Genomic DNA, 26,757 nt, shown 5'->3' with positions numbered 1-26,757 from the left:
AAAGAAAATTCTGCCATTTGCAATACCAGATGAACCTGGAGAACACTGTAATAAGTGAAGTAAGTCAGACACAGAAGGACAAATCTCACATATATATGAAATCTAAGAGTCAGACTCATGGACTCAGATAACAGCATGGTGACTGACTGCCAAGAGCTGAGGAGTGGGGAAATAGGAAGATGTTGGTCAAAGGGTACAAATTTTCAGTTATAAGATGAGCAAGTTTGGGGGATCTAATACACAGCAGGGTGATTATAATTAATATTGTATTGTGTATTTGAAATTCCCTGAGAAAGTAGATCTTCAGTGTTCTTCCCACTCACACAAAAAATAACCATGTGACGTGACATTTTGTGGCAATCATATCACAAAGTATATGTATATGTATATTATATTTATGTATATCATCAGGTTGCATACCTTTTAAAAAAACATGTTGTACAACCTAAATATATTCAATTTGTATTTGTCAACTAAAATAGGCAGAAAAATAAAACAGCAAATTACAATAAAATTTGAGAATTTCTATAATAAAGACATGCAGAAAGTGCAGTGGAAGGAAGGGGTATCAAATACAACTTAGAAGTTTCAGAAAAGGCTTTACATATGAAGTGATGCTTAAACACTTGTAGGAGGTAGGAGACAGGGGTTAGGCTGGCTGATGAGTGAAAAATGAATGTGTATGGAAGAAAAGCTGCCTTGTGCTGGAAAGCATGGGATAATATGGCTTGTTTAGGAAATGAAAAAAAAGTTGAACAGGCTTGAGTAAAGCACAATAAATACAGTGTGTTGTTTTTTGCTTTTGTTTTTTAATTTCAGGTCAAGGCTCTTAGTAATTTGTGGTACTGAATACCTAATCTGCATATCCAGATATTCAATTTGGCCTTTTCATTTTTATAGCAAAAACATTCCCAGCCCCTGCTACTCATCTTAAACGACTGAGAAAAGGAAGGAGAATGGGAAAGAGATAAATTCATTTCAACATCCATTCCTAGAATGAAAATTTAAAGCGTTAAGTTTGTAAACACTATCAGAAGACAAGAGGTAAACAGGAAAAATACTGTAACTCACAAAGACCTAATTTCTGTAGAGAAAAAGAGCTCCTAGGAAACAGTGGTGGGGGAAGCCTCTAAAAAAGAACGGACAAAGGCCATGAATTGGCAATACAGATGAAAGGAAATTCATGTTACTCTTAAATAGATCGAAGATGGCCACCAATTTTTGAAATTCCTCCCATCAGCAGGTAAACTCTTCATCTCCTCCCCTTGAATCTGAGCAAGCTCTGTGGCTGCTCATACCAACCTAATACGACAGACATGGCATTGTGCTGGTTTCCAGGCCTTAGTTTTGAAACCTAGATGTGGCGCTGTGAAGAGCCCACACCACTTGGAGAGGCCATTTGTAAGTGCTCCCTCCTCTCTACAGGAGCAGCTGAACTCTAAGCCAACAGCCAGCATCAACCAGCAGCCACGGGAGTGGGCCTCAGGCCGTCTTGTCCAGCCACGACTTTAAAGCACTCCGGGCCTAGATGCTATCTGACTGCAACCACAGTACTGAAAAATAGCCATGTACCCTAGTTAGCCCACAAAGCCATGAAAGAGAATAATGAACTGTTCTTTTAAATTGAAGCTTTCAAGTACTTTTTTATGAGGTAATAATAAAGAGCGAAAGATTAAAAGAAGGAAGGACGATAATACCAGACATAAACATGGATTTTCACAAAGAAATTAAGAGTGCTGGAACTAAAATGAAGGTCAAGTACAATTCATTCTTTTATTTTTAAACATTATTTTAAACGATAATATATAAAAGCAAAAATAGTAGCAATGTCTTGTGTATTTATAGTAGAAGCTAAAGTAAAATTATTCAAATAGAGCAAAACTGGGAAGGAATACTCTACAAAAGGCAATGAGATCTAAGAAGTGAGTTTAACAAATTCAATATAAAAAATCAATAGCATTTCTGTATCCCAGCAACCAACATGTGGAATTTGAAATTTACAAAAAATACCACTTACAAAAAAAATGCTTAAAAATTTGACAAAAGATGTTCAAGAACTCTGTGTTGAAATATATATATAACACAGAGAAGTCTCATGTTTATGGATTAGAAGACTCAATATTGTTAAGATGTTAATTCTTCTCAAGTTAATCTTTAAACTCAATCAAAATTCCAGTAGGCTTTTTTGTAGAAATTGGCATGCTCATTTAAAACTGTGGAAAAGCAGAGGACCCAAAATAGCAGAGACAAATTTGAAAAAGAAGAAAGTTAGTGAACTTTCGCTACATGATTTCAAGACTTATCAGAAAGCTACAGCAGTCTATAAAGTGTGATACTGCCCTAGAGATAGACATATAGAGGGATTAGATGCCAGTATGGTGACTATAGTTAACAGTACTGTACTGTATTGAAAGTTGCTAGGAGGGTAAATCTTAAATGTTCTCACCATTAAAAAAAAAAACAACCAAACCACAAGAAAGTAATTATGTGAAATGAAAGACGTGTTAACTCATTGTGGTAAACACTTTGCAACATACACATGTATCAAATCATCACATTCTACACCATAAACTTATACAATATTATATGTCAATTATATCTCAACAAAGCTGGAAAAAATAAGACATATAAATCAATAGAACATAACAGAGTTTAGAAATAAATTCACATTTGTATGATACACTGATTTTCAACAAATTCTTATGATTCAGTGACAAAGACAAAGAATTCAAATATTAAAAACACACAAAAGATCTGAACAGACCAAAAGGAAAAATGCAGATGGCAGATAAACTCATGATAAAATGCTCAATCTCATTAATTAGAAAAATGCAAATTTAAAATATAATGAGATACAAGTACTCACACACTGAAATGGCTAAAAATAAAAATACTGACTATACCAAGTATTGGAGAGGCCCAATACACACCGCTGGTGGGAATGTAAGATGGTACCACCACTTTGGGAAACATTTTGGCAGTTTCTTATGAAGCTAAACAAACTTATCATATGACCCATCAGATCCACTCCTGGGTATTATGTGTATGCCCGCACAAAGACTTGAACACAATTTCCACAGCAGCATCATTCATAATAATCCAAAACTAGATACAATTCAATGTCCATCAACTGATGAATAAACTGTCCTATATTCATACAGCAGAATACTGTTTCAAATTAAAAAGAAACAATCTCAAACTAATCTCAAAAACATTATGCTGAGCAAAAAAATAAAAATCTAACACCAAAGAGTATATATTGTGTGATTTCATTTATGTGAAATTTTAGAACAGCCAAAACTAATTTATAATTAAAGAAAGCAGATCAGTGGATGCCTGGAGCAGAAGAGAGCACTGGAATTAGTGGAAGTGAGGAAGGTAAATGACTGCAAAGGGGAAAAAGAACATTTTTGGGGAAAATGAAAATGTTCTATATCTTCACTGTGGAGTTGCTTATATGAGGTATTATATATTTGTCAAAACTCACTGAATAAAAGGGCTCATTTCACTGTATGTACATTTACTTTAATAAAGCTGGTTTTAAAAAATACAGAGTTAGTAAAAAGTGTCCTTTATTATAAATTATGTGAGATCTCTGACACAGGTTCTGGTAGCTTCTGCGTTATAATTGATGCAGCAGACAAAACTTTAAGCTTAGAAGTAAAGTTAATTAACTTATTTTTCTCTATAAAATTTATAGTATTAATATACTTTTTTTACATTATAAAGTTTCTAAAAGAAGGTCAAGGATTCCAAAGAGAGCAATGAATATTATTATTGTATTAATTAGAGAAATATTAGCTGCTAGAACAGATAAAACAAAACATTACAATGACTTAAAAAATTAATATAAAGCAAGAGTAATTAAGATTGCATGGTATTGACACCAATACACAAATAGATCAATGGTAGAGAATAGAGTCCAGAAACAGGCCCTACTCATATGAAACTTATACAATAAAGACAGCATAAATCTGTATGAAAAGAATGGATTATTCAATGAATTATGCTTTATACTGGTCATCTATATGAAAAAGTAGATTTCTATCTCATATCATACAAAAACTAATTTCATATAGACTATATGCCTAAATATGAAAGCAAAACTTTAAAGCTTTTGGAAGAGTATGTAGGAAAAATATCTTTTGATCTTAGGGTTGGGAAGACTTCATAAACAATGACATACAAAGTGAAATCATAAAGAAAAAGATTGATAATATGATTACGTTAAGATTTTATACATCTTACACAAAAACACCACAAAAAATAAGCAATTCTCTCATAGACCAAGAAAAAAATGGACAAAGGATTTTGAACTGGTAATTCACAAAAGAGAAAATCCAAATGGCCAAATTAAACATAGGAAAAGATGGTCCACTTTAAAGTAATAAAGAATTAAAAATTAAAAACAAAAAGATATATTTCTCACCAATTAACACAAAAAAAGGAGTAAAAGTCTGACAATAAGAAGGTAAGGACATAAAAAATCAGAGTCCTTCATACACTGCTTGTACAACTCACTGTGGAGAGTAATTTTGGAGAGTAATTTGGCAGCATACAGCAAATCTACTCTAGTTTCATACTGCAGAGAATCTCTCAAACGTGTATAAACTATAACATACAGATAGATGTAGTATTTATTATAAAATAGAAAAAAGTGTCATGCCCATGAACAAAAATGGAACAAAAAATGTGGTATCTTAATAAATATATAAAGATATTTTTCAGTATCCACACATACAGAACTACTTTATTCACTTTAATAGCTGCTTAGTATTCCATTTATGAATGTACTTGTGCTTGTGCATACATAATGTATTTCTGGAAGTATCTAGATAAGAAAGTGGTAAATGGTTAATCAGAGGAAAGAGGTGACAGAGGGATAAAGATTGGAGGGAAACTTCACTAAATATCATTTTATAATGTTTTGAATTTTTAGATTTGTGACTAGTCAAGTCAAAAAATTAAATTAGAAAACTTTAAACATAATCCTAAATGCAAAAAAATGTGGAAAAACATATGTGGGTAAAATACTATTTATGTAAAATTATAAAATTGTTAAAACAATTCTGTTTGTTGTAGCAGAAAGCACATTCATGGAAGCAATAACAAACTGAGCACAGTTCCCTTGGGGAAGTGCAGGAAGGGACGGGGATGGTGCAGGGACATACAGGTGTTTTTAACTAATCTGTAAGGTTTAAAAAATTTTTTCTAAAACAAATATAGTAAAATATTTAGATTTGAAATTGGTGAGAAATGGGTATAGTGAGTGAGTATTTTATTTTCTGTAATATATGCTTGAAATACATCACAATTTTTTAAAGCATATAAAGCACTGAGCATAGTGTCCGGCACACAACAGTCATCTAACAAATATTACTTTCCAGCCCGTAAAGCCTCATTTTATTATGACCTGTAAGACTTACTCTGCTAACTCCACTTTGTAAGCACTGAGTGTTGCATGGATATTCTTTTTGAAAGTTGAAAGGGAATACTGCTCCTGTTAGGAGAGAAAAAAACATTTTAAATATCCATTACTTCAATAAATGGTATAGTATCACCTAAAAACTTTAAGTATGCAGGATATTCTAGGCACTGTTTTGAAATGTTTTCTGATAGTTCATTTATTCAACACAATGAAATGTTAGCCATCGTCCTAGAGATGGGTTTATAACCATGAAAAAAGTTCAGAGATAAAAGAGTTCATAGCTTATTTTAAAAAACAAGCTCATAAATAATGACTGTAAAAAAAATAAGTTATATGAGTGGTACAGAGAAGATACCGGGGAAGAGCAGAGTGGGCTCTAGGGTATTAACAAGAGCTTCACAAAAGGAAATAATTTAATCTGGGTCTTGAAGAGAAAGTAGATTTCTATGGGGATGTGAATTGGCCAGGGAGTACAGAAGTATACTGAGAAAGGTTAAAATTAATTTCTGATTTACTTAACTCTTCTGCTTAATAAAACCCCATTCCTGTCCAGATCTTAAGTGGTTAAAATTAAACAAGAAATCAGGGCTACCAGCCCATTCCTATTTACTCCTGTAATAGCCTTCAAGGAAAAGGATTGGTGAAAACTGAACCTGTACGAATGAGGGAAAGAGGACTGCTATAAAAAGGCTAGTCACAGAAAGGAGTGGCTGCCAAGGGTTTTATCTCCTTCCCTTTAGGACAAAATCTGAGACTTGGCCCCACACAACTGCTTCTTCAGTGCACTAGACGGGTATGCGTACGGCACCAGCATTGCTAAGCTATGGTCCAGATCCCTGAGCTTCATTCTGTCTGTCCTAAGGCGCAGCCATCTTCAGAGGAAACATGGCCAAACTAGAGACAGTCTTCCTTGTGGGAAACAAAGATGGGAGAACAAATGGAGGACTGAGGAATTATGTCACTTTTATCTTTTCTGCTTCATCCTTGTACTCAATAAAATGACTGTTTTTTCCTTTTCCTGAGTAGCCAGTTATTCAGTTGAATACATGGACTAAAAAGAATTTAAATAAATTTTATGTTTTACGTATATATATACACACACGTATAACAAGTAATGAAGAGGATAATAAGGTTAATATTCCAATTTAGGAATTAAATACCAAGTATTTGAAAAATCTGTCCAAAAGGTTAGCTTTATGGGCAAGAGAAAATATTTTAATTTTAGAAATTTTGCTTTAGATTTTCTGAAAAATTACATTATATGTTCCAGCTCAGGCACAGCCCTAATCTGTAAGTGTTGCTTTGCACTAATTTTTTTTCAGCTAGGTATATTTTTTAAAGGTTAGTGCTCTTTCCAGCATGACTGGCTCTGCAGCGATCATAATCACAGGACACAATCTGTATTGAGAGTATGATTCTGTGCAGAAGCCAGTTGTTAAACAGTGAAAATAAGACATTGAAAAAAAAATACAAGAGTTGCTCTAGGGCAAAAACTAGTCTTCCCACCTTTGATGGCCTGGTAGACTGTGGACTGATAGACCATTAAGAATCCTTTTCTTAATATATATCAGAACCACAATAAGGTATCACCTACACTGGTCAGAATGGCCATCTTCAAAAAGCCTACAAACTAGAACTGCTGCAGGGGATGTAGAGAAAAGGGAACCCTCCTACACTGTTGGTGGGCTGCAGGGGATGTAGAGAAAAGGGAACCCTCCTACACTGTTGGTGGGCATGTATATATATATTGGTGGGCATGTATATTGGTGCAACCATTTGGGAACATGGTATGGTTTCTTTAAAAAACTGAAAACAGAGCTACCATATGATCTAGTAATCTCACTCCTGGGTATATATCTGGAAAAATGAAAAGTCTAATTTGAAAAGATACATGCACCTCAATGTTCACAGAAGCATTATTTACAATAGCCAAGACATGCAAACAACCCAAGTGCCCACCAACAGATGACTGGCTTAAGAAGATGTGGTATATGTACACAATGGAGTATTACTCAGCCATAATAATGAAATACTGCCATTTGCAGCAACATGGATAGACCTAGAGAATATTATACTTAATGAGGTAAGTTGGACAGAGAAAGCCAAATACATAATATCACTTATATATGGAATCTTAAAAATAATACAAATAAATCTATATACAAAACAGAAACAGATGCACAGACAGAAAACAAATTTATGGTTACCAAAAGGGAAAGGGAGGGACAGAAGGATAAATTAGGAGTATGGGACTAACAGATACAAACTACTATACATAAAATAGATAAGCAACATAATTTTACTATATAACATAGGGAACTATATTCAATATTTTATAATAACCTACAATGGAAAATAACCTGAAAACATATATATATATATATATATGCTGTACACCTAAAACGAAGACAATTTTATAAGTCAACTATATTTCAATGAAAAAAAAAGAATCCTCTTTGGTAATACTTCTAAATTCTTCAAACAGAGATAACTGGTTTTCATTATTTTTTAAATATCCACCATAAACAACTTATATAATATATATATTATTTAGCCTTTCAAATACTAATTGGCCATTAACCAATTAATATTTTTAAATGTGTACCTAGATTACTCACCAGGGGTAGAAGTCAGATGACGAACAGGTCTTGCTGGTTGAAGCGGTTTACCAATCAATTTTTTTGTTTCCATTATCACAAAGATCTTGAGGTTCCATACTTTGGGGGGGAAAAATACATTTTATCTTCTGGACAAGACAATCAAGATGCTTTAACATATCTACAAATAGCCATGACATCCATTTGAGGGTAACTATTTTATAAGATGGAAAACACAAACACAAAACAAGCATTTAAAATAACATGCAACCACTGCAGACCCCTTTACAGCATCTGTCACAAACACTCCCTCTTTAAAACATTTTCCTCTCTTAACTTCCCTGACTCTTTGGGATTGTTTCCTATTTCTTTGATTGTCTCTTTTAACTTCCTCAGCTGACTCCTCTTTTTTTCTTCAATTAAATTTAGGGATTCTTCCTCATTTGGCTTTGGTCCTCCTAACTGATCTATTCTATTCTCATGACTGCAACTCCCTATCCACATGCTAAATATGCCCTAATTCACACATCCAGCATCTACCTCTCTCTTAAATTCCAGTTCTGTTTTTCTAACTGCCAAAAGATACTTCCGTTTACATCTTATCACAGGTACCTCAAATTCAACATATCCATAATCAAATTCATTACTTTGACTCCAAAAATGTCCCTCCTTCTGTATTCCTTAAAGTCATCCCCAGCTCCCTCAGACCACCCTTGGTTAAAGACACCTTAAATTTGTCTAAATTAGAGCCCTGACACCACGGTGAGTTTCTCACTCCTATCCATTCTCCTTTCAAAATATCACTCAGATCTGTTTTCTTTACGCCCACAATTACTCTTACAGTCCCACAGTAGTTCTAAATGTATCTCCCTGAACACAAAGTCTAATTTAAACACTCCCTCTCCCTATGTACCTGAGACACGCGAGTGCGCCCACATCATGGCACTTAGACAACACCACACTCTGCTACAATGGCTGATTTATTTGTCTTCCATACTAAGCAAAAGTGAGGAACAGATTCTTCTTAAGGTGAGGAACACTTTTCACTCCTCCTGTGTCCCATACAACTAACTCAGTTGGACTGGACTGGATCCAAAGTAGGTGCAAAACAAGTACCTGCTGAACAAATGGGTGAATACAGCCTCTTTTTCTCCCCACACTATCATCTCTTTACACACACACGTGCTTAAAAAACTTCAGTTCCCCATCACCCCCTGGATTATTAATAAAAGAATCAGGAGCCAATTTCCATGTGTCTTGCATAGTAAACCATTTACCTGTTACATTATTTAATACCCAGAACAACTTTATAAATTAGGCACTAGTCTTGGGTCTAAGACTAGTTAGAGCTCACGTCTTGGGTCAGTCTACCGGGGTTCATATCACAGCAGCAACACCAACTTATATAATTACACAAAACAATAACCTCTACCTCCTAGGTTTGATGTGAAGACTAAATAAGAAAATCTGCAGAAAACAGCACAATGCCTGCTGCATAGTAAGAGTTCAATAAATGTTAGTTTTATCATTTTTCATCATTTTACAGACAAGACTTAGAGAAATCAGGTAACTGGCCAGAGGTTATGATTCCAGGAAGCGATGGCTGTGCTCATCCCCATGCTTCTGGCCATACTCTACCGTCAAGCTAGCCTCATACTCTCTTTCCACCCCCTACGTAGGCAGAACTGTCCAAGTTTGGTTCAGTACCCTTACATGTTCACAAAGCACCCCTGTATCCTCTTCCCATGTGGTATTTATTGCACTAGTTGCAATTACGTATTATCTGACTATTAAATTATAGCTCTATCAGTGAGGTATCTCTCTAGTGGCTAGCAGTGTCTAATACACAGCATATGTTCAATACATTGCTGAATTCATAAAAGTTACTCTGTTTCACTATATGTTTGTACATTCAGGTCCTCTGTCTGCAGTTCCCTCACTCTCCCTGCTGCTCTTCTCCCAAATTTCTATTCAGCCTTCAAGACCAAGGTTAAGTTCTTGCTATTTCCTTGTAAAGTATCCTCATGTCTCAACACTAACATTAAATAAGACAGTTTATATAAAGTTCTCCAGTTCCTAACAAATAGTTGATAGTAAAATAATAATGATAATATTTTTTCTTTCTTCCTCCAATTGGCCCGTACTATATTTTGCCTATTAATTTTTCTAAAATGTATCATAGAAAATCTATTGTATGCCTAATTGACTAGACTGAGTCAGCTGAGGCTAAAAAAACTAGACCTAGTAGCTGCAACATAATTGCTAAATAAATCTATAAATTTAAATACCTCCTATTTAATAAAAATCTTCTGATGCCTGAATGGATCAAAAGCTTTCCAAATTTTGATGCCTATCAAGACAAAGTCAAAAGTAAAACTCCACCTGACTTTGTACCTGCTCATCCAGAAACTGTAATGTATGATGTTGAGCAGATGATAATCGAAGTGACTGTTTCCCTAAGCATAAAATAGGGTTAAGAACTTCCTTTAAGCCTAAAAATGCCTTTGGACATAACTCAAATCTTAAAATCATAAATTTATAAACAACCTCCCAAAGTGAGCAATGATAAATAAGCACAAAATAGTTACTTTTCCCTGAAGTTGGAGATAAGCAAGCCAGTATTCCAAGTTAACACCTACCTAGCTTTGTATGTTAACTGGTATTTCAGCATGGTGATTAACAACCTTCTAGACAAAACTAATGCTGTTGTACCTGTTGGCATGACAACTTTGATATAATAGGAAACAAAAAAAGTTATAAGCATATATAGCCAAAAAAAGAAAACTTCTAATATTTATTGAGTATTTTCTACGTGGAAAGGCATATTTTAGTATGAACCAAAAAGCAACCTAATATTGCATTATTTAATGTTTATTCTAGCCATTTTAATTAAGACCCTAATACTAGTAGTAGTAACTTTCCATCCTGTTTCCCATGTGAAACTAATGAATCGGAATACAATAGAGTACTCTGGCACACACTTTGTTGTTTTTCATTGCTCAGCTGAAACTGAGCTGGTAGGTTGTGAAGTCTTTTCCAGTTGCTGAGCAATGCAATTCCACCGTATTCAAACAAGGGATTTTCAAGAGTTGGGGAGTTACAGAACTATTACATGATTTTGCAACACAATAAACAAAAAAAACAAAAGATCTTTCAGAACCACCTACCCTTTCAATTTTTAGTAGGAAAACTACAGCAAAGGCTCCAGATATAAAAATCCACATCAATTAAGGAAATTAGAAAAAATGGTGCCAAACAGTACTCTATTTACGTATTTTTTTTAAAGTAAACTATGCATACATACAGTGACATTACAAGGGATACATTTGGGATGCATAATATGTAAGATCACCATGTTTCAGTGTTTAATGGAAAAAGCAAGCATTTACTTTGTATAATAATAAGAAATTATTATAGTAAAACTGATCCAGAATTGTAGTCTATGGAAGACAGGACTCCACAAACCAAAGCCTAATTCTCAGTTTAGGTTAAAAATAAATAAAGTCTTAACTACAGAGTTAGAATATAAAATAACTTCAATCTTAAACAAACTCTAATGTCTCTCTCACTCACTGAATGCAGAGCTCCAGAAGTTTCCTTTGAAGCTGCTGAGGCTCCCTACCTTAGGCATTTACAATACAAAGTGTTACAAAGAACAGCTGCAGAAAAACCATAATCCCACCTACAACACTGGGTAGCAAGTAGTGGGCCTGTCATAAAGTTGTCTTTTGAAATGTAAATATATAGTTTTGTGGTATAAATATTTTTAAAGGACATTTTGATCCAATGTCTCAAAAATTCATCCTATTAATACATGCTAAGAAACAGTTACTAAAGTTTTTTTTTTTTCCAAGTTTACACATATTTAACAAATCATCTTAAAGGGCTAAGTGGTATGTATAGAACACTGGTCTGCAAGTCGAGAAACCTAAATGTAGCTGGTATTCAACATCTAGCTACACTAGCTAAATTTTAGGGGTTTTTTTGTTTAAAAGTATATCAAACTAAATATGAATCCTAAGGGCCCACCAATTCTGAAATTATAAATTAATCTAAAATTTTCTAAAATATAGTAGCATGAGTTAATAAGTATATATACTGACCAACTGGGGACAATTTCATTACCCAATATATACTATTTTTTTAAATTAAAACTATTTTTTTGAGATCCTACTACATGCTGACTGCTTTACATATATTATCTCATTTAATTTTGAGCCATACATTAACTGTTGTAGAAAATCATTATTAGTCACTTGACAGATGAGAAACCTGTGGCTCAGAAAAAATAAGAGACATGTTCAAGTACGCACAATTAATAACTGGTAGAAATGAGGTTTTTGACTATCAACTTCATGTCCTTGTCTCTAAACTCACATGTTTGGTAAGTAAAAGACACCTGACTCTCCACTATTCCATGTGGACACTGCTTGAATGGGAAAAAAAATTGTGAGTAGTTATATTTATGTATAAAACCTTGCTGAATAAACTGGTGTGTGTTAACAATTTCCATTTCTTCCATTTACAATTTTTCTTAGAGTACTAAGTAAGTTATGGGATTACTATGCTTTCTTCATTCTGTAGACATGGTACACTGCAATTCTAATCATGGTCACAACACATGAAACTATGTATTACACTTAAAATTTACAATTTAAATTCCAGATTTCTTTAAAAGAAAGTGCTGATGGCTCTGCTGCAATTAAAAAATAAGAGCACACAAAAGTAAATAAGCTGAGAGAAGAAATGAAAAGATCATGCTTTCACCTATGTCATGTATATTTCCCATATGATAATCAGGATTTGATCTCAATTTTCAACTTCAAAATATTTCTCTCACAAAGTTAGGATTACTTAAAGCCAAATGCTGCTTGTAAGTAAACATCACAAAATGATAAAGTGATAGATGAAAACTAACATTAAAAAAATATAGAAGAGTAAAAGATAAACTAATTATGACTTAGGTGATGAGGTGATGAAAGATTTTTTTTTTGAAAGACATTTTTATATTGCACAAATCAGGTTGCCATACTCAGGAAAAATTAAAACTAAAATATCAAAAAGATATAAGCCAAGAGTGTTCCATTATATTTTCCACTTGATGCCTTTCGACCAAAAAATGTTTTTCTTTGTTAAGTATCTTTCAATACAAACAATTTAACATTCAGGTGGGATAAAACTGTCCAGGTAATGAGGGTTTGTGGTTGTCGTAACTGTTACAACTGTCCTTTTACAGGTTTTTTTTTTTTTTTTTACAGTTTTGCTAAAACACTAGCAATTAGAAACTCATACAAATATCACGTTGTACACCTGAAACTAGTATGTTATATGCCATCTTTTTTTTAAAAAAGGCATATCCTTACATACAAATTGCTAATCTTAATCTTCAAATATGTTCATGAATCATTTAATTTCCTTCTGTGAATTGACCACATAGGTCTTTTGGTTCTTTATTCCTACTGGGTTTTCCTTTCTTATTAAATATAATTTCCTGTAATTCATTATTAGTTATTATTTATTTTATTATTAATGAAAAAAGCAGTCAGAAACAAACACTGTGTCCCAAAATTAGTTAGGATAATGCCAGGGGGTGGGAGACGGTCTTCAAACCACCCCTCTACATAGGACCAGGTCCTGGGACACACGACGATGTGCACTTACTTTTTTGGAAGTTTCAGTTGTGTGTTTTGCTCTGTTTTGTTTTATCACGACCCCCGGGCCACGAGCCCCTGGCGGGCTGTACCCCCGGCACCCCGCCCCTCCCTTCCGACCTGCTCGCCCAATTCGCACCGCAGGAACCACCTTGCGGACCCTGAGGGGGCCCTGCCCGATTTGTCCCGACCCACTCCGAGCGTCCTTCCCTCACCTCCACTTTCCCGGGGTCCCGCCTCGTCGGCGGTGCCCACCCGCCTCCTCACCGCCCGGGGCCCGACTTCTGTCCCCCGTGCGGGTCCTGTTCCGCGGCCACCTACCGCCTCAAGATCCGGGAGGACTTCGGGGCAGCAGCGCCGCGACGCTCGGCCGAGACTCGGCGTCCGAGTGCCCCGCTGCCGGTCGGGGAACGGCTCCCGCCGCGCGTCCGCTCGAGGGAGCCCCGGGGCAGCGGCGGCGAGGGCGGGGCCGGCGGCCGCTCGGAGCTGCGGGGGCGGGGCGGGGCCGCGGGCGCCCGGCCCGGAGCGCGGCCGCAGCCCGGCGGGGGCGGGACCGTTAAACCGGCGGCGCGCACTCCCCGGGACGTGCTGGGCGCCAGGAGCCGGCGCGGCGCCCCCCGGGAGCTGTGCGTCGTGTGGGGGAGGCCGCGGGAGGCCATTCCGAGGTGCCGAGTGGCGTGTCGTGGACGAGCCGCTCCCGCAGTAACAGTCTGCCTTCGGGGACCACAGCGGCCGGTCCTGCGTGCCCGGGACCGGGAGGTGCGAGGAGAGCTGCCTGCGCGGGGCCGGGGAGCGGGCTCCAAACAGCCTCTGTGAGGCGGCCCGCGTCTGTGAGGGGTACCGCGTCTGTGAGGGGGCCGGCTCTGAGGCGGGGGCCGGCTCTGTGAGGGAGGCAGCCTCTGTGAGGGGGACCGCGTCTGTGAGGGGGGCCGGCTCTGTGAGGGAGGCAGCCTCTGTGAGGGAGGCAGCCTCTGTGAGGGGGACCGCGTCTGTGAGGGAGGCCGGCTCTGTGAGGGAGGCAGCCTCTGTGAGGGGGACCGCGTCTGTGAGGGGGGCCGGCTCTGTGAGGGGGACCGCCTCTGTGAGCCGGGCCGCTCGCGCGCTGACGACTGGGCGCCCCCCGCGTCAGAGCGGCCGCCTTCCCGGCCTGAGGAGGCTAACCGGCGCTGGGCTTCGGTCTGTCAGGGAGTCAGGGGGTTGGAGAAACGGTTAACATCAGTCAGGAATCCATGCTCTCCCTCAGACGGCCGTCCTGTCGGGAGCAAAGTTGGTTGAAGAGCCTCCATCCGAATCTGAATCCTTCGTTTTTAATCATCACCTTTATTCTGTTGGTCAGTCTTGCCAGTTGTTTTGGGCAGGGGGCCGTGGGGGCAGAGCACGGGGGGCAGGACGGCGGTCATCGGGGGCTCGGCCCGGTGGCCCGCTGGGGCGGGCTGGCTGCGGGCTGGGAGCGTCGTGCAAGGAATGCCTCCTAAACCGACCCTCGGGCCGGAATGTCGGAGCCACTTCCGCAGCCGCTCGACGCCTGCTTTGTCGCAGTTGGCTGGGGGAGGAAGGCAGGAGGAGAGAGGAGGCGCAAAGGGGCACGAAGACGAACTTGTCGAGTATGGAGTAGCTGGAGTTGGGGAAACGGCAATGGGGAAATGAAACAGGTGAGGCGGACGTGAATCCGGTTTTGCATCTTTCATAACTTTTTGGAGATTTGAAGGGTCATTCTGACAGCACCATGGAGGGTGGTTTAGGGGGAAGCGCAAGACACAGCAACACTGGACAGGCCACAAAAAGGCATCCTTGAAGGTGTCTGCAGTCACTCCAGTAAGACATGATGACGTCTGAGAGAAGTAACGAAGAAGGGCAGATCTGAGATGCTGATGAAATGAACCCAACGGTTTCGTGACAGCTGGGGTAGAAGGAGTGAATAGGAGAATCTAGGGTGACTCTTTGGGTTTCTTAATTGAGTGAACAAGTGGGTAGGTGGTGAGACATAAGGGATACAAGGGATACAAGAGGCAGAACAGGTTTGGGGGGCTGCGATGAGTGCGGACTGGGACTTGTAAACATGAGATTATAACAGGATTATTCAAGTTGAGGTATCCAAACAGCTAGCTATTTTATACAAACACACAGATACATACAGATTATAAATAGGAACATTAGCGAAAGGATGCTGATAAAGAAAACTTAACGCATTCCAGAAGTATTTAGAAAGAAGAGTCAAAAGGCGAGTAGCATGCAAAAGAAGGCTTTGTAAAGGCAAGGAAAGCTTGACTGGAGTGGGACAACTGAAGACGGAATGCCTCTCTGAAAAGGGATCATCCAAGCTAGGCCTGAAGGCTGATGTAGAAGAGAAAAAGGGTGTTTAGGGAAAGGGAACTCTAGGTATTAATTTTCTGGGGTAAGAAAAAAACAAAAGGTTAGTCTATTTAAGAAACTGATGTAAGAACAATATGGCTGGGCTACGTAGAAAGCAAGAGAATGCTGGAGATGAGTTTGGAGAAATAGGAAAAGCTGAAATCCTACAGTGTTTTGAAGGCTCCAGTAAGGAGGTTGGATTTTATTTTAAGAGCAGTGGGAAGCATTGAAAGGTTTAAGTGGGATAGTAATACGGTAGGATTTACCATTTTAAAAGGTGTAAAGTTTCACAATCACTTTGATCCACAATCAAGTTATTGCTAGTTATTTAAGTGTAGAAATGGCTTCCAGGAGTATTCCTACCTTCCACTGAGACAGCTCACCTGGCATCAGAGACTAAAAAAAGCAGGTCAGAGGAGGTGTCATGATAAGGACCTGTCCTGTGTCATCAGGCACCAGAAGTCTCTGGACAATGGGGTCAGTAAATCCTTCCAACCCCTAGATGTAAAAAAATTGTAGTTGTAGGATTCAGTCCTCATTAATCTAGTCAAAATACAAGTTTTCTTCTTGAGGAATATATCCAGTAGTAACATACAATCACACACACACATAATTCTTTTGTACATATTACTAAATGAAATAAATAGAAATTATTATAAAAAAGTGAGTTGGAAAAAAATTTTTTTCAAACCAAAATCAATAATCAACTTCGAGTTAAAGATAAATTTTAAATAGAGTTAATAAGTAGACTCCTAGTTTTTTTTTTGACAACCAATTGATGGAGAAGAGTAAGTTACATAAACACATTGAAACTTTGAAAATTCTCTTGTTGATTTGGCAAGAAATATTGATATCTGCAAGGATAATCTAGAACTCATAATACACCTCTATAAAAAGAGCTTGACAACAGGTTAATGAACAATTTTAAAAGTATTTGATATTAATTATGCTGCCCAAGAAAACTTGAAATGCCCTGAAATCAGAGAGCATTTCAATTATTAGGCTAAAGAAGGGTGGAGGGTCTTTTATCTCCTTTATAAGGACATGGAGAGATGTTGAAGGACTTTAGGTAGGGTGTAAGATATGGGCATTCGGAAAATAATCACATAAGTGACAATGTGGCAAATGGATTGATGAGAGGGACAGGCAGCAGGCAAAGCAGAAACAGAAGCAGAGGGACCAGTTCATAGATTTTTACAGGCACTGTTGATTTGAGCCACAAGTAAGATAGGAAGGAACCAGGAAGAAACAGAAGTGCACATACTTGAAAGAATAGGGAGCACTGATGTAGAGTGTGTGAGAGTGGGAAATGAAAATGGTGATGCCCGTTGTTGACTAGAGCAGCCAGATGGAGCTCAGAAACAATGAAAACATAGTGTGAGTTCCCTGAGGGGAATGAGGAAATGCGATTAATCTACAGTGTAGGTGGAGGGAAGGAAGAAAGGTAAGAATAGGTAAAATAAGAAAAAAAACACTGTAAGAGGGAGGGAGTCTGCTGAGGAAACTGTGGTAAGGGGCTTCAGGACTAAAACTTTCAATAGTATCGGTGGGAAATTTGCAGAGAGCTGAAGACAAGCAGTTTTGAGCAATTGAAGGTAAAGATAAAAAATATGTAGTGACATTAATCTTTATGGTTACGGGATTCACTGGTAAATACAGAAGATGATAGATTTGAATCATCAAGACATTGCAAGTGTTGAAGGTGGTATTTAGGAACGGCAGTACAAAAAGTGGAGGAAGCATAGTTCAGAGAGTGAATAGCTGAGTATAAGAATTCGGAGATGCAGTGGTTCTAAGAATGAGCACTCAGAGTGCAGCTACAGATGTGAATAGCAGACGTATAATGGAGATAAAGGTCATTGAAATAAAAAACTGAGTCCAGGCCAGAGTATTCGGCCATTCACATTGACATTTAAATCATATGAGAAGAATGAAAACCAGGTGCTGAAGTTTGCATTATGGGAGAGTAAAAAGGGACGTGTGGATGGGAGGTGGCAGGCAGGAGCTTTTAAGAAAGGAGTCATATGGTAGGTGTATAGGATGAAACCAGAAAAAAAGGCATTACATAATCTAAGGAAGTCTTACAAATCTCCTAAGCTTATTCTTGCTGAAGGCTTAATAACTAATAAAAAGTTTAACGCAGTTTGTCCAAAATTATTTAAATATCCAATATCTTAAGCCAATAGTGTATTGGATGTAGAATATCAAGCACTGTGACAAGGTTTTTCAGAAAATTTTATTTGAACACTGGGAACTTAAAGTAGTTCTGTATCCAAACATTACACATATGCATAAGACATTTAAAAATTCAGTGAGCTCAATGTGTGTGATCATTTCCTATTTAGCAAGTTACTTTAAATGAGTTTTAGTTACACTGACAAAACTGAAGATTACCTCTGTGGTAGATCAAAGACTCTCACCTGTTAAATTACAAACTGTACTCATAGATCTTTACCCTATCTGAAAACTTATTCTGTGGGGGCAGTCCCAAAATAATATAGGCTTTTTATTTTTCTGTTTTTCATGTAGTATTCCACCTAAGGTCAAATACATGTGCATTTATCAAACATAAAGAACCTTAGTATTTATTTAAATTTGTAACTGAGCATGTAAATTGAATTTTAAAATTTAAAGCCTTTACAAACCTTTTTTTTTTTTAGGATTTTGTGCTATTCAACAATCATTTTAATAAATATTGCTATTATAAGAAAAAGAAGTTATGTTAATTATAACTCATTGTATGTCAATTTCCTTATATTTAATATGTAATAGCCCTTAGTTTTCCTATGATTCTGGCAATTATAAAAAATAGATAAATGTAATAATATTTTGTTAAGATAAAATGCTATAAAATTAATAGTTTGATATAATATCAAAATCAAAAAATATTTTTTAAACTTTGTGAAATGAATACTTAGGGCAAATATTTTTTTTCCAGAGATGAGTTACACATAGTGAACAGCAGGGGGCACAAAAAGTCAGAAGTTACTTTCCACAAAGCAAAGCATAGTAAAATCTCATGTTGAAGTGGAAAGCAGATAAATTTTGGAGGCAGACAGTTTGACGCCAACTGGCTCCATCATATATAAACTGAGAGACATTTACCTAATTATTTAACCTCTCTGACTTCTTAGAATCATGGTAACTATGACATAGAGATTAAATATTAATATATGTAAGGCAGCTCAGTAAATATTAGGGTTTTTCCTTCAGTGCTTACTACATAAATATGTGCATATGCACCAAAACCACACTTAATAAATACAAGTTTAGACTTTATAGTAATTTTTGCAAACCATGAACATGGAAATAGCTGTAGTGTTTCATAATTGCATAGAGGCACAAGTATAGCTAGGTCATAAATAGAAGCTAAACAAAAGAAATAGTGTTATTATTCAGATACAATCAAAGCTTTTTTTATATGAGAAAATGTGAATGCTAGAGAAAGTGTATGTAAATAAGTGTTGTATATATTTTCAGCAAGGTTTAATATAGAAAAACCAGCATCAGAATCATCTGGGAGTGCTTGTTTTGAATGCAGATGCTTGTCCTACTCAAAATCTTTTAAAGATCTATGGGAGGGGCACCTCAGTTTCCTCTGGTAAAGCAGAAACAAGAATCCTTGCTTCTTAAGGTTCCTGTGATATTAAACAGTACACGGTGTGAGGCTAGCACCATACCTGCCACATGTGATTATTAGGGTTCTTTTCTTCTAAAATAACATATGTATACTTACAAATGACTTTCTCAAGAATGCCTGATCATGGTTCCATTTTTCTGACTAGGGGCTATGTTGTATTCTTTCTAATGTGTTCCAGCACTTTCTGTGTTCTGCTTCTGTAGTAGTCCCTCGAAGTCATGTTCCACTTTAAGTAAAACTGAGTACACTCCACTGCCACCTCATTCTAAGATGCTATGTGTAATTTTATGTATGTGGTAGGTTAGTTACATTTCTGGACCTTGGAGAAGTGGCCCTCTGTAGGAGGTGTGCTATGCATCCCAGCAGTTTACTCCCCTCTCATCATCCAAGCTGCATGCTCTAGGGGTTCACCTTAAGAGGGCTGCGTGGGTCCTTCTGTTATGACGGGTTAACTATATGGGTGGTCTGGGAAGCCCCTAGTCTGATTGGTTGCCAGGCCTTGGCTTGTGAAGATGCTATTGGCTGTTAGTGGGGCCTGGTCATGAGGTGGCTAGCTGCAAAATCCTAGGTGGTTCTGGGGCTAGTGCTGGCTCCCTGGTGGGCATAGTCAGGGTCCCAAGGACTCTGGGGTTGTTGCCCACCCAGTGGCAGGTGAAGCCAGATCCTGGGGTCAATGCCATCTACTGTCAGGCAGAGCTGGTTCCTTGGAGTCTAGCTACAGTGCCCAGGGATCCCAGAACTCATTTCAGACTGTTGGCGAGGACAGGGTCAGTTCCTGACACAGCTGGGTATGGAGTCTGGGGTGTGATGAAGGTTGCATTGGCCTACTTGAGGGCCAGGCTAGGGTCTGTGTATATGCACCCTCACTAGGCAGTTTCTACCATGAGAATAGAAAACCAGTTTCTGTGTGTGTTACTTGTGCTCTTACAGGGTTTTATTATAGATACAGAAACAAAAAAAGAAAACAGAATCCAGACATAATGCTGAAGATAGTCATCAAATCACAAGAGAAGAGAAAAAGATGAAAGGGGAAAAAAAGACCTACAAAAAGAAATCCAGAACAATTAATAAAATGACAATAAGAAAATATATGTTGACAATTATCCTAATGTAAATGGACTAAATGCTCCAACCAAAAGACACAGACTGGTTGAGTGGATAGAAAAACAAGACCCATATATATGCTGCCTACAAGAGATTTACTTTGTATCTAGAGACACAGATTGACAGTGAGGGGATGGAAAAATGGATTCTATGCGAAAGGAAATCAAAAGAAAGCTGTAGTAGCAATATTTACATCAGACAAAGTCGATTTTAAAATGAAGACTATTCTAAGAGACAAAGACTACATAATGATCAATGGATCAATCCAAGAAAAAGATACTAAAATTTTAAATATTTATACACCCAACATAGGAGCATAGGCAAATATTAACAGACATAAAAGGAGAAATTGACAATAACATGATTATAGTGGAGGACCTTAACACCCCACTCATATCAATGGACAGGTCATCAGAAAGGAAATTGGCAAAGAAACAATTTTTAAATACAATGTTAAACCAAATGGACTTAATTGATATTTATAGAGCATTTCATCTGAAAGCAGCAGAATACACATTCTTTTCAAGTTTACATGCAAACTTCTCCAGGATAAATTCATACATTAGGCCACAAAACAAGGCTTGGTAATTTTAAGAAAATTGAAATTATATCAAGCATCATTTCCAAACACAATGCAATTAGACGAGAAATCAATTACAAGAAAAAAACTGCAAAAACCACAAACATGTAGAGGCCAAACAATATGCTACCAAACAATTAATGGATCACTGAAGAAATCAAAGAGGATATAAAATAATATCTAGAGACAAATGAAAAAGGAAACACTTGATCCAAATCCTATGGGATGCAGCAAAAGCCATTCTAAGAGGAAAGTTTATAGCAATACAAGGTTACTTCAGGAAACAAGAAAAACCTCACATAAACAGCCTAACCATACACCTAGAGCACTAAAGAGAAAAGAACAAAAACAACAAAAACCTCAAAGTTAGTAGAAGGAAAGAAATCATAAAGATCAGAGCAGAAATAAAACAGACTAAAGAAAAGAAAAGATCAATGAAATTAAAAGCAGGTTCTTTGAAAAGATAAACCAAATTGATAAAACTTTAGCCATACTCATCAAGAACAGAAGGGAAAGGGCGCAAATGAATATGATCAGAAATGAAAAGGGAGAAGTTACAACCAACAACACATTAATACAAAGGATCATAAGAGACTACTATGAGCAACTATACACTAATAAAATGGACAAACTAGAAGACATGAACAAATTGTTAGAAAGGTACAATCTCCTAGACTGAACCAGGAAGAAATAGAAAATGTGAACAGACCAATTTCCAATACTGAAATTGAATCAGTAATTTTAAAACCTCCAACAAACAAAAGTCCAGGGCCAGATGGCTTCACAGGGAAATTCTACTAAACATTTAGAGAAGAGTTAACACCTATCCTTCTGAACCTATTCCAAAACATTGCAGAGGAAGGAACACTTCCAAAGTCACTTTATAAGGCCAACATAAGCCAAAAACAGACAAAGATATCACAAAAAAGAAAATTACAAGGCCAATATCACTGATGAACATAGATATAAAAATCCTCAGCAAAATATCAGCAACCTGAGTTCAACAATACACTAAAACGATCATACACCATGATCAAGTGAGATTTACCCGAGGATGTAATGATATTCTCTACTGGCAAATCAACCAATGTGACACAGCACATTAACTAATTGAAGAATAGAAACCATATGACTATCTCAATAGATGCAGAAAAATGTTTTGATACAATTCAACATCCACTTATGATAAAAACTCTCCAGAAAGTGGGCATAGAGGGAACATACCTCAACATAATAAAGGCCACATATGACAAACCCATAGCTAACAACATACTCAGTGGTGAAAAACTAGAAGCATTTCCTCTAAGACCAGGAACAAGACAAGGATACCCAATTTTGCCACTACTATTTAATATAGTATTGGAAGTCCTGGCCACAGCAATCAAAGAAGAAAAACAAATAAAAGGAATCCAGATTGGAGAAGAAGAAGTAAAACTGTCACTGTTTGCAAATGACATAATACTATGCATAGAAAATCCTAAAGGTGCCACCAGAAAACTACTAGAGTTCATCAATGAATTTGGTAATGTTGCAGTATATCAATATAATATATGTTGAATTTCTATGCACTAACAACAAAATATCAGAAAGAAATTAAGGAAACAATCCCATTTAGCACTGCATTCAAAAAGACTAAAATACACAGAAATAAACCTACCTAAGGAGGCAAAAGACCTGTACTCTGAAAACTATAAGACACTGATGAAAGAAACTGAAGACAACACAGATGGAAAGATATACCATGTTCTTGGATTAGAATAATCAATATTGTTAAAATGACCATACTACACAAGGCAGTCTACAGATTCAGTGCAATCCCTATCAAATTACCAATGGCAATTTTCACAAAACTGGAACAAAAAATTTTTAAATTTGTATGGAAACACAGAAGACCCTGAATAGCCAAAACAATCTTGAGAAAGAAGAATGGAGCTGGAGGAATCAGGTTCCCTGACGTCAGACTATACCACAAAGCTACAGTAACCAAATCAGTATGGTACTGGCACAAAAACTGACAGGTAGATCAATGGAACAGGATAAAAAGCCCAGAAATGAACATTCGTACTTAATGGTCAATTAGTGTATGACAAAGGAGGCAAGAATATACAATAGAGTAAACACAGTCTCTTTGATAACAGATGCTGGGAAAACTGGACAGTTACCTGTAAAATAATGAAATTAGCACATTCTCTATCACAAGAGACAAAAATAAATTCAAAATGGATTAAAGACCCAAATGGAAGGCTGGATACTATAAAACTCCTAGACAATAACATAGGTAGAACACTCTGACATAAACTGCAGCAATATTTTTTGGATCTATCTTTTAGAATGGAAAGAAAACAAAAACAAATGAAACCTACTTAAACTTAAAAACTTTTACACAGCAGAGGAAACCATAAACAAAGTGAAAAAATAACCTCCAGAATGGGAGAAGATATTTGTAAGTAATACAACTGACAAAACATTAATTTCCAAAATATACAAACTGCTCATACAGCTCAATATCAAAAAAGTAAGCAACTCAATCAAAAAATGGGCAGAAGACCTAAATAGGTAAAAGGAGAAATAAAGATAGCCAACAGGCACATAAAAAAATGCTCAATATTGTTAATTATTAGAGAACTGCAAAACTACAAGGAGGTACCACCTCACACTGGTCAGAATGGCCATCATCAAAAAGTCTACAAATAATAAATGCTGGAAAGGATGTGGAGAAAAGGGAAATCCCCTACACTGTTGGTGGGAATGTAAATTGGTGCAGCCACTATGTAGAATAGTATGGAGGTTCCTGAAAATATTAATAGTAAAATTACCATATGGTCCAGCAATCCCACTCCTGGGCATATATCTGGAGAAAACTCTAACTTGAAAAGACATATGCACTCCAATGTTCATAACAACACTATTTACAATAGCCAGGACATCAATGCAACCTAAATGTCCATGGGTAGATGAATGAATAAAAATGTGAGATATCACACATACACAATGAAATATTACTTAGCCATAAAAAAGAACAAAATACCGTCACTTTCAGCAACACGGATGGATCTAGAGATTATCATACATAAGTATGTCAGACAGAGAAAACAAATATCATATGATATCACTTATATATGGAACCTAAAAAATACAAATGAATTTATTTACAAAACAAAAAGACTCACAGACGTAGAAAACAAACTAATGGTTACCAAAGGGAAAGTAAAGGAGGAATAAATTGGGAATTCAGGATTAACAGATACATACTACTATATATAAAATAAACAACACGAATCTACTCTATAGCATAAGGAACTATGAACAGAATTGAATGTTGAATAATATCTTGTAATAACCTATAATGGAAAAGAATCTGAAAAAGAATACAAGATATGAATCACTTTGCTATACACCAGAAACACTGTTTATACTTCAATAAAAATATAAAAGTTAAAATAAGACTGAATATAAAGTGTTAAAAATTTGGATGTAGTTAATTTAAAATTTGTAAATTTATATAGGACTAAGCTTAAATATATAATTTGTTAACTTTAAAACTTAATGGTTTTATGAGTGAAAATCATTGGTTTGGATTTTAATAAATTTATTTTATACTCTTCACAAATCTAAATGACAATGTAACAAATACTGATGTAATCGTCAGCTAGCATTCTTATCTATTTATCAAAAGAAAACTTACTCTTTTCTATTATTAGTTAATCTAGTACAGAAATAAAGTAAAAATCATTATCTTCCATAATCCATAGATTTCTATTCTTGACTTTTAGGGCTTAATTTTCCTTAGGTTTTTTTAAATACATAACGTGTATAATCTTTTTTTTTTTTTTCAAAAAAGTGGACGATACATATTAATTTGTGATCTGAGTTTTGTCCCACAATATTTGTAAATAATTTCAATTAAATAGATGAAAATTTACATCGTATTTTTAATGACTGCCTGTGTTTTACAGTGGAAGTGTACTGGAAGTTATTTCACCTATTCCACACTATTGAGTTCTTAGTTATTTTCTTCTATTATAAACAAAAATGTGTTAATCATTATTGTATGTATTTGTTATCTTGTCTATAACACCTTTAGAATAAATTCTTAGATGCAAAATTTCTAGGCCAAAGAATGTTTGTGTTTACTTTCCTATGTCTTCAAAATTGCAGGACTATTACTGCTCTTTTCATTTTTGTTGGTAGGTGAAAATAGTATCTCTTTGTTTTAACTCACAATATTTGATTATTAGCAATTTTAAGTTCATGTTTATTAATTACTGTATTTCTGCTTTTGTGAATTGCTTTTTCATGCCTTCAGTCCCTTCCCATTTTGAAAACATTAATTCTTTGTACTACTTTGAAAAGAGTTTTAGTGGTCTGTCTTTTGGCTTTACTATTATTTTTCTTTTAATCATATAATCTATGAATCCTTTCCTATTAATTTCTTATTTTCCACTGAAGTAAAGCTTACTTACAATCTTATGTTTCATGTGTACAACATAGTTATTTGATATTTTATTCATCACAAAATGATCACGATAAATCTAGTTGCATCTGTTGCTGTATTGTTATTAAAATTATTTACTATATTCCCTATATTAATTTATTAAATATTATTTACTACTTTCTGTGTGTTATACATTACATCCCCGTGACATTTATTTTCTACTAGAAGTTTGTATCTCTTAATCTCCCTCATCTGTTTCACCCATCCCCATCCCACAATCCTAACTTCTGGCAACCACCTGTTTGTTCTTTGTATCTATGAATCTCTGTTTTGTCGTGTTTGTTTGTTTTGTTTTTTAAATTTCACATATAATTGAGATCACATGGTCATTGTCTTTCTCTGACTTATTTCATTTAGCATAATACTCTCTATGTCTATCTATGTTGTCGCAAATGGCAAGGTTGCATTCTTTTTATGGCTGAGTGATAGTCCACTGACTATGTATACATCTTCTTTATCCATTTATCTGTTTGTGGACACTTAGGTTGCATCCATGTCTTGGCTATTATAAATAATACTATAATGAACATAGGGTTCACATATCTTTTCAAATTAGTGTTTTTCTTTTCTTAGCAAAAACACCTAGAAGTGAAATTGCAGCAACCTATGGTAGTTCAATTATTAGTTTTTTTGAGGAAAACTCCATACTGTATTTCATAGAATCTACCCAATTTGCATTCACACCAACAGTGCTCAAAGGTTCCCTTTGCTCCACATCCTAACTAACACTTGCTATTTGTTATCTTTTTGATAATAACCATTCTGACGTGTGTGAGGTGATACCTTGTAGTTTTTGTTTTCATTTACCCGATATTGGTGATGTTGAGCATCTTTCATGTGTCTGTTGACCAGAATCTGTATGTCTTCCTTAGAAAGTGTCTATTAAAGTCCTCAGCCCATTTTTTAATTG

At 36.4% G+C, this 26,757-nt stretch overlaps 1 protein-coding gene across 1 annotated transcript in view; it reads right to left on the bottom strand.

Annotated features, from left to right (window-relative positions):
- C20H8orf88 (chromosome 20 C8orf88 homolog) overlaps positions 1 to 14,087 on the bottom strand; it is a 31,899-nt gene extending 17,812 nt beyond the window's left edge. The window contains exons 1-3 of the mRNA XM_064476974.1: positions 13,998 to 14,087; positions 8,047 to 8,145; positions 5,427 to 5,500 (exon numbers count right to left, since the gene is read on the bottom strand). Coding sequence (XP_064333044.1) covers positions 5,427 to 5,500; positions 8,047 to 8,119 — 147 coding nt within the window. The 5' untranslated portion in view covers positions 8,120 to 8,145; positions 13,998 to 14,087. The remainder of the gene's footprint in view (positions 1 to 5,426; positions 5,501 to 8,046; positions 8,146 to 13,997) is intronic.
- Positions 14,088 to 26,757: the final 12,670 nt, after the last annotated feature.

The sequence above is a fragment of the Camelus dromedarius genome, chromosome 20, assembly GCF_036321535.1.
Source record: "Camelus dromedarius isolate mCamDro1 chromosome 20, mCamDro1.pat, whole genome shotgun sequence".
Classification (NCBI taxonomy): Eukaryota; Metazoa; Chordata; class Mammalia; order Artiodactyla; family Camelidae; genus Camelus; species Camelus dromedarius.
The sequence above is the reverse complement of the archived record's forward strand: the minus strand, read 5'-3'. Positions and strand labels throughout refer to the sequence as shown.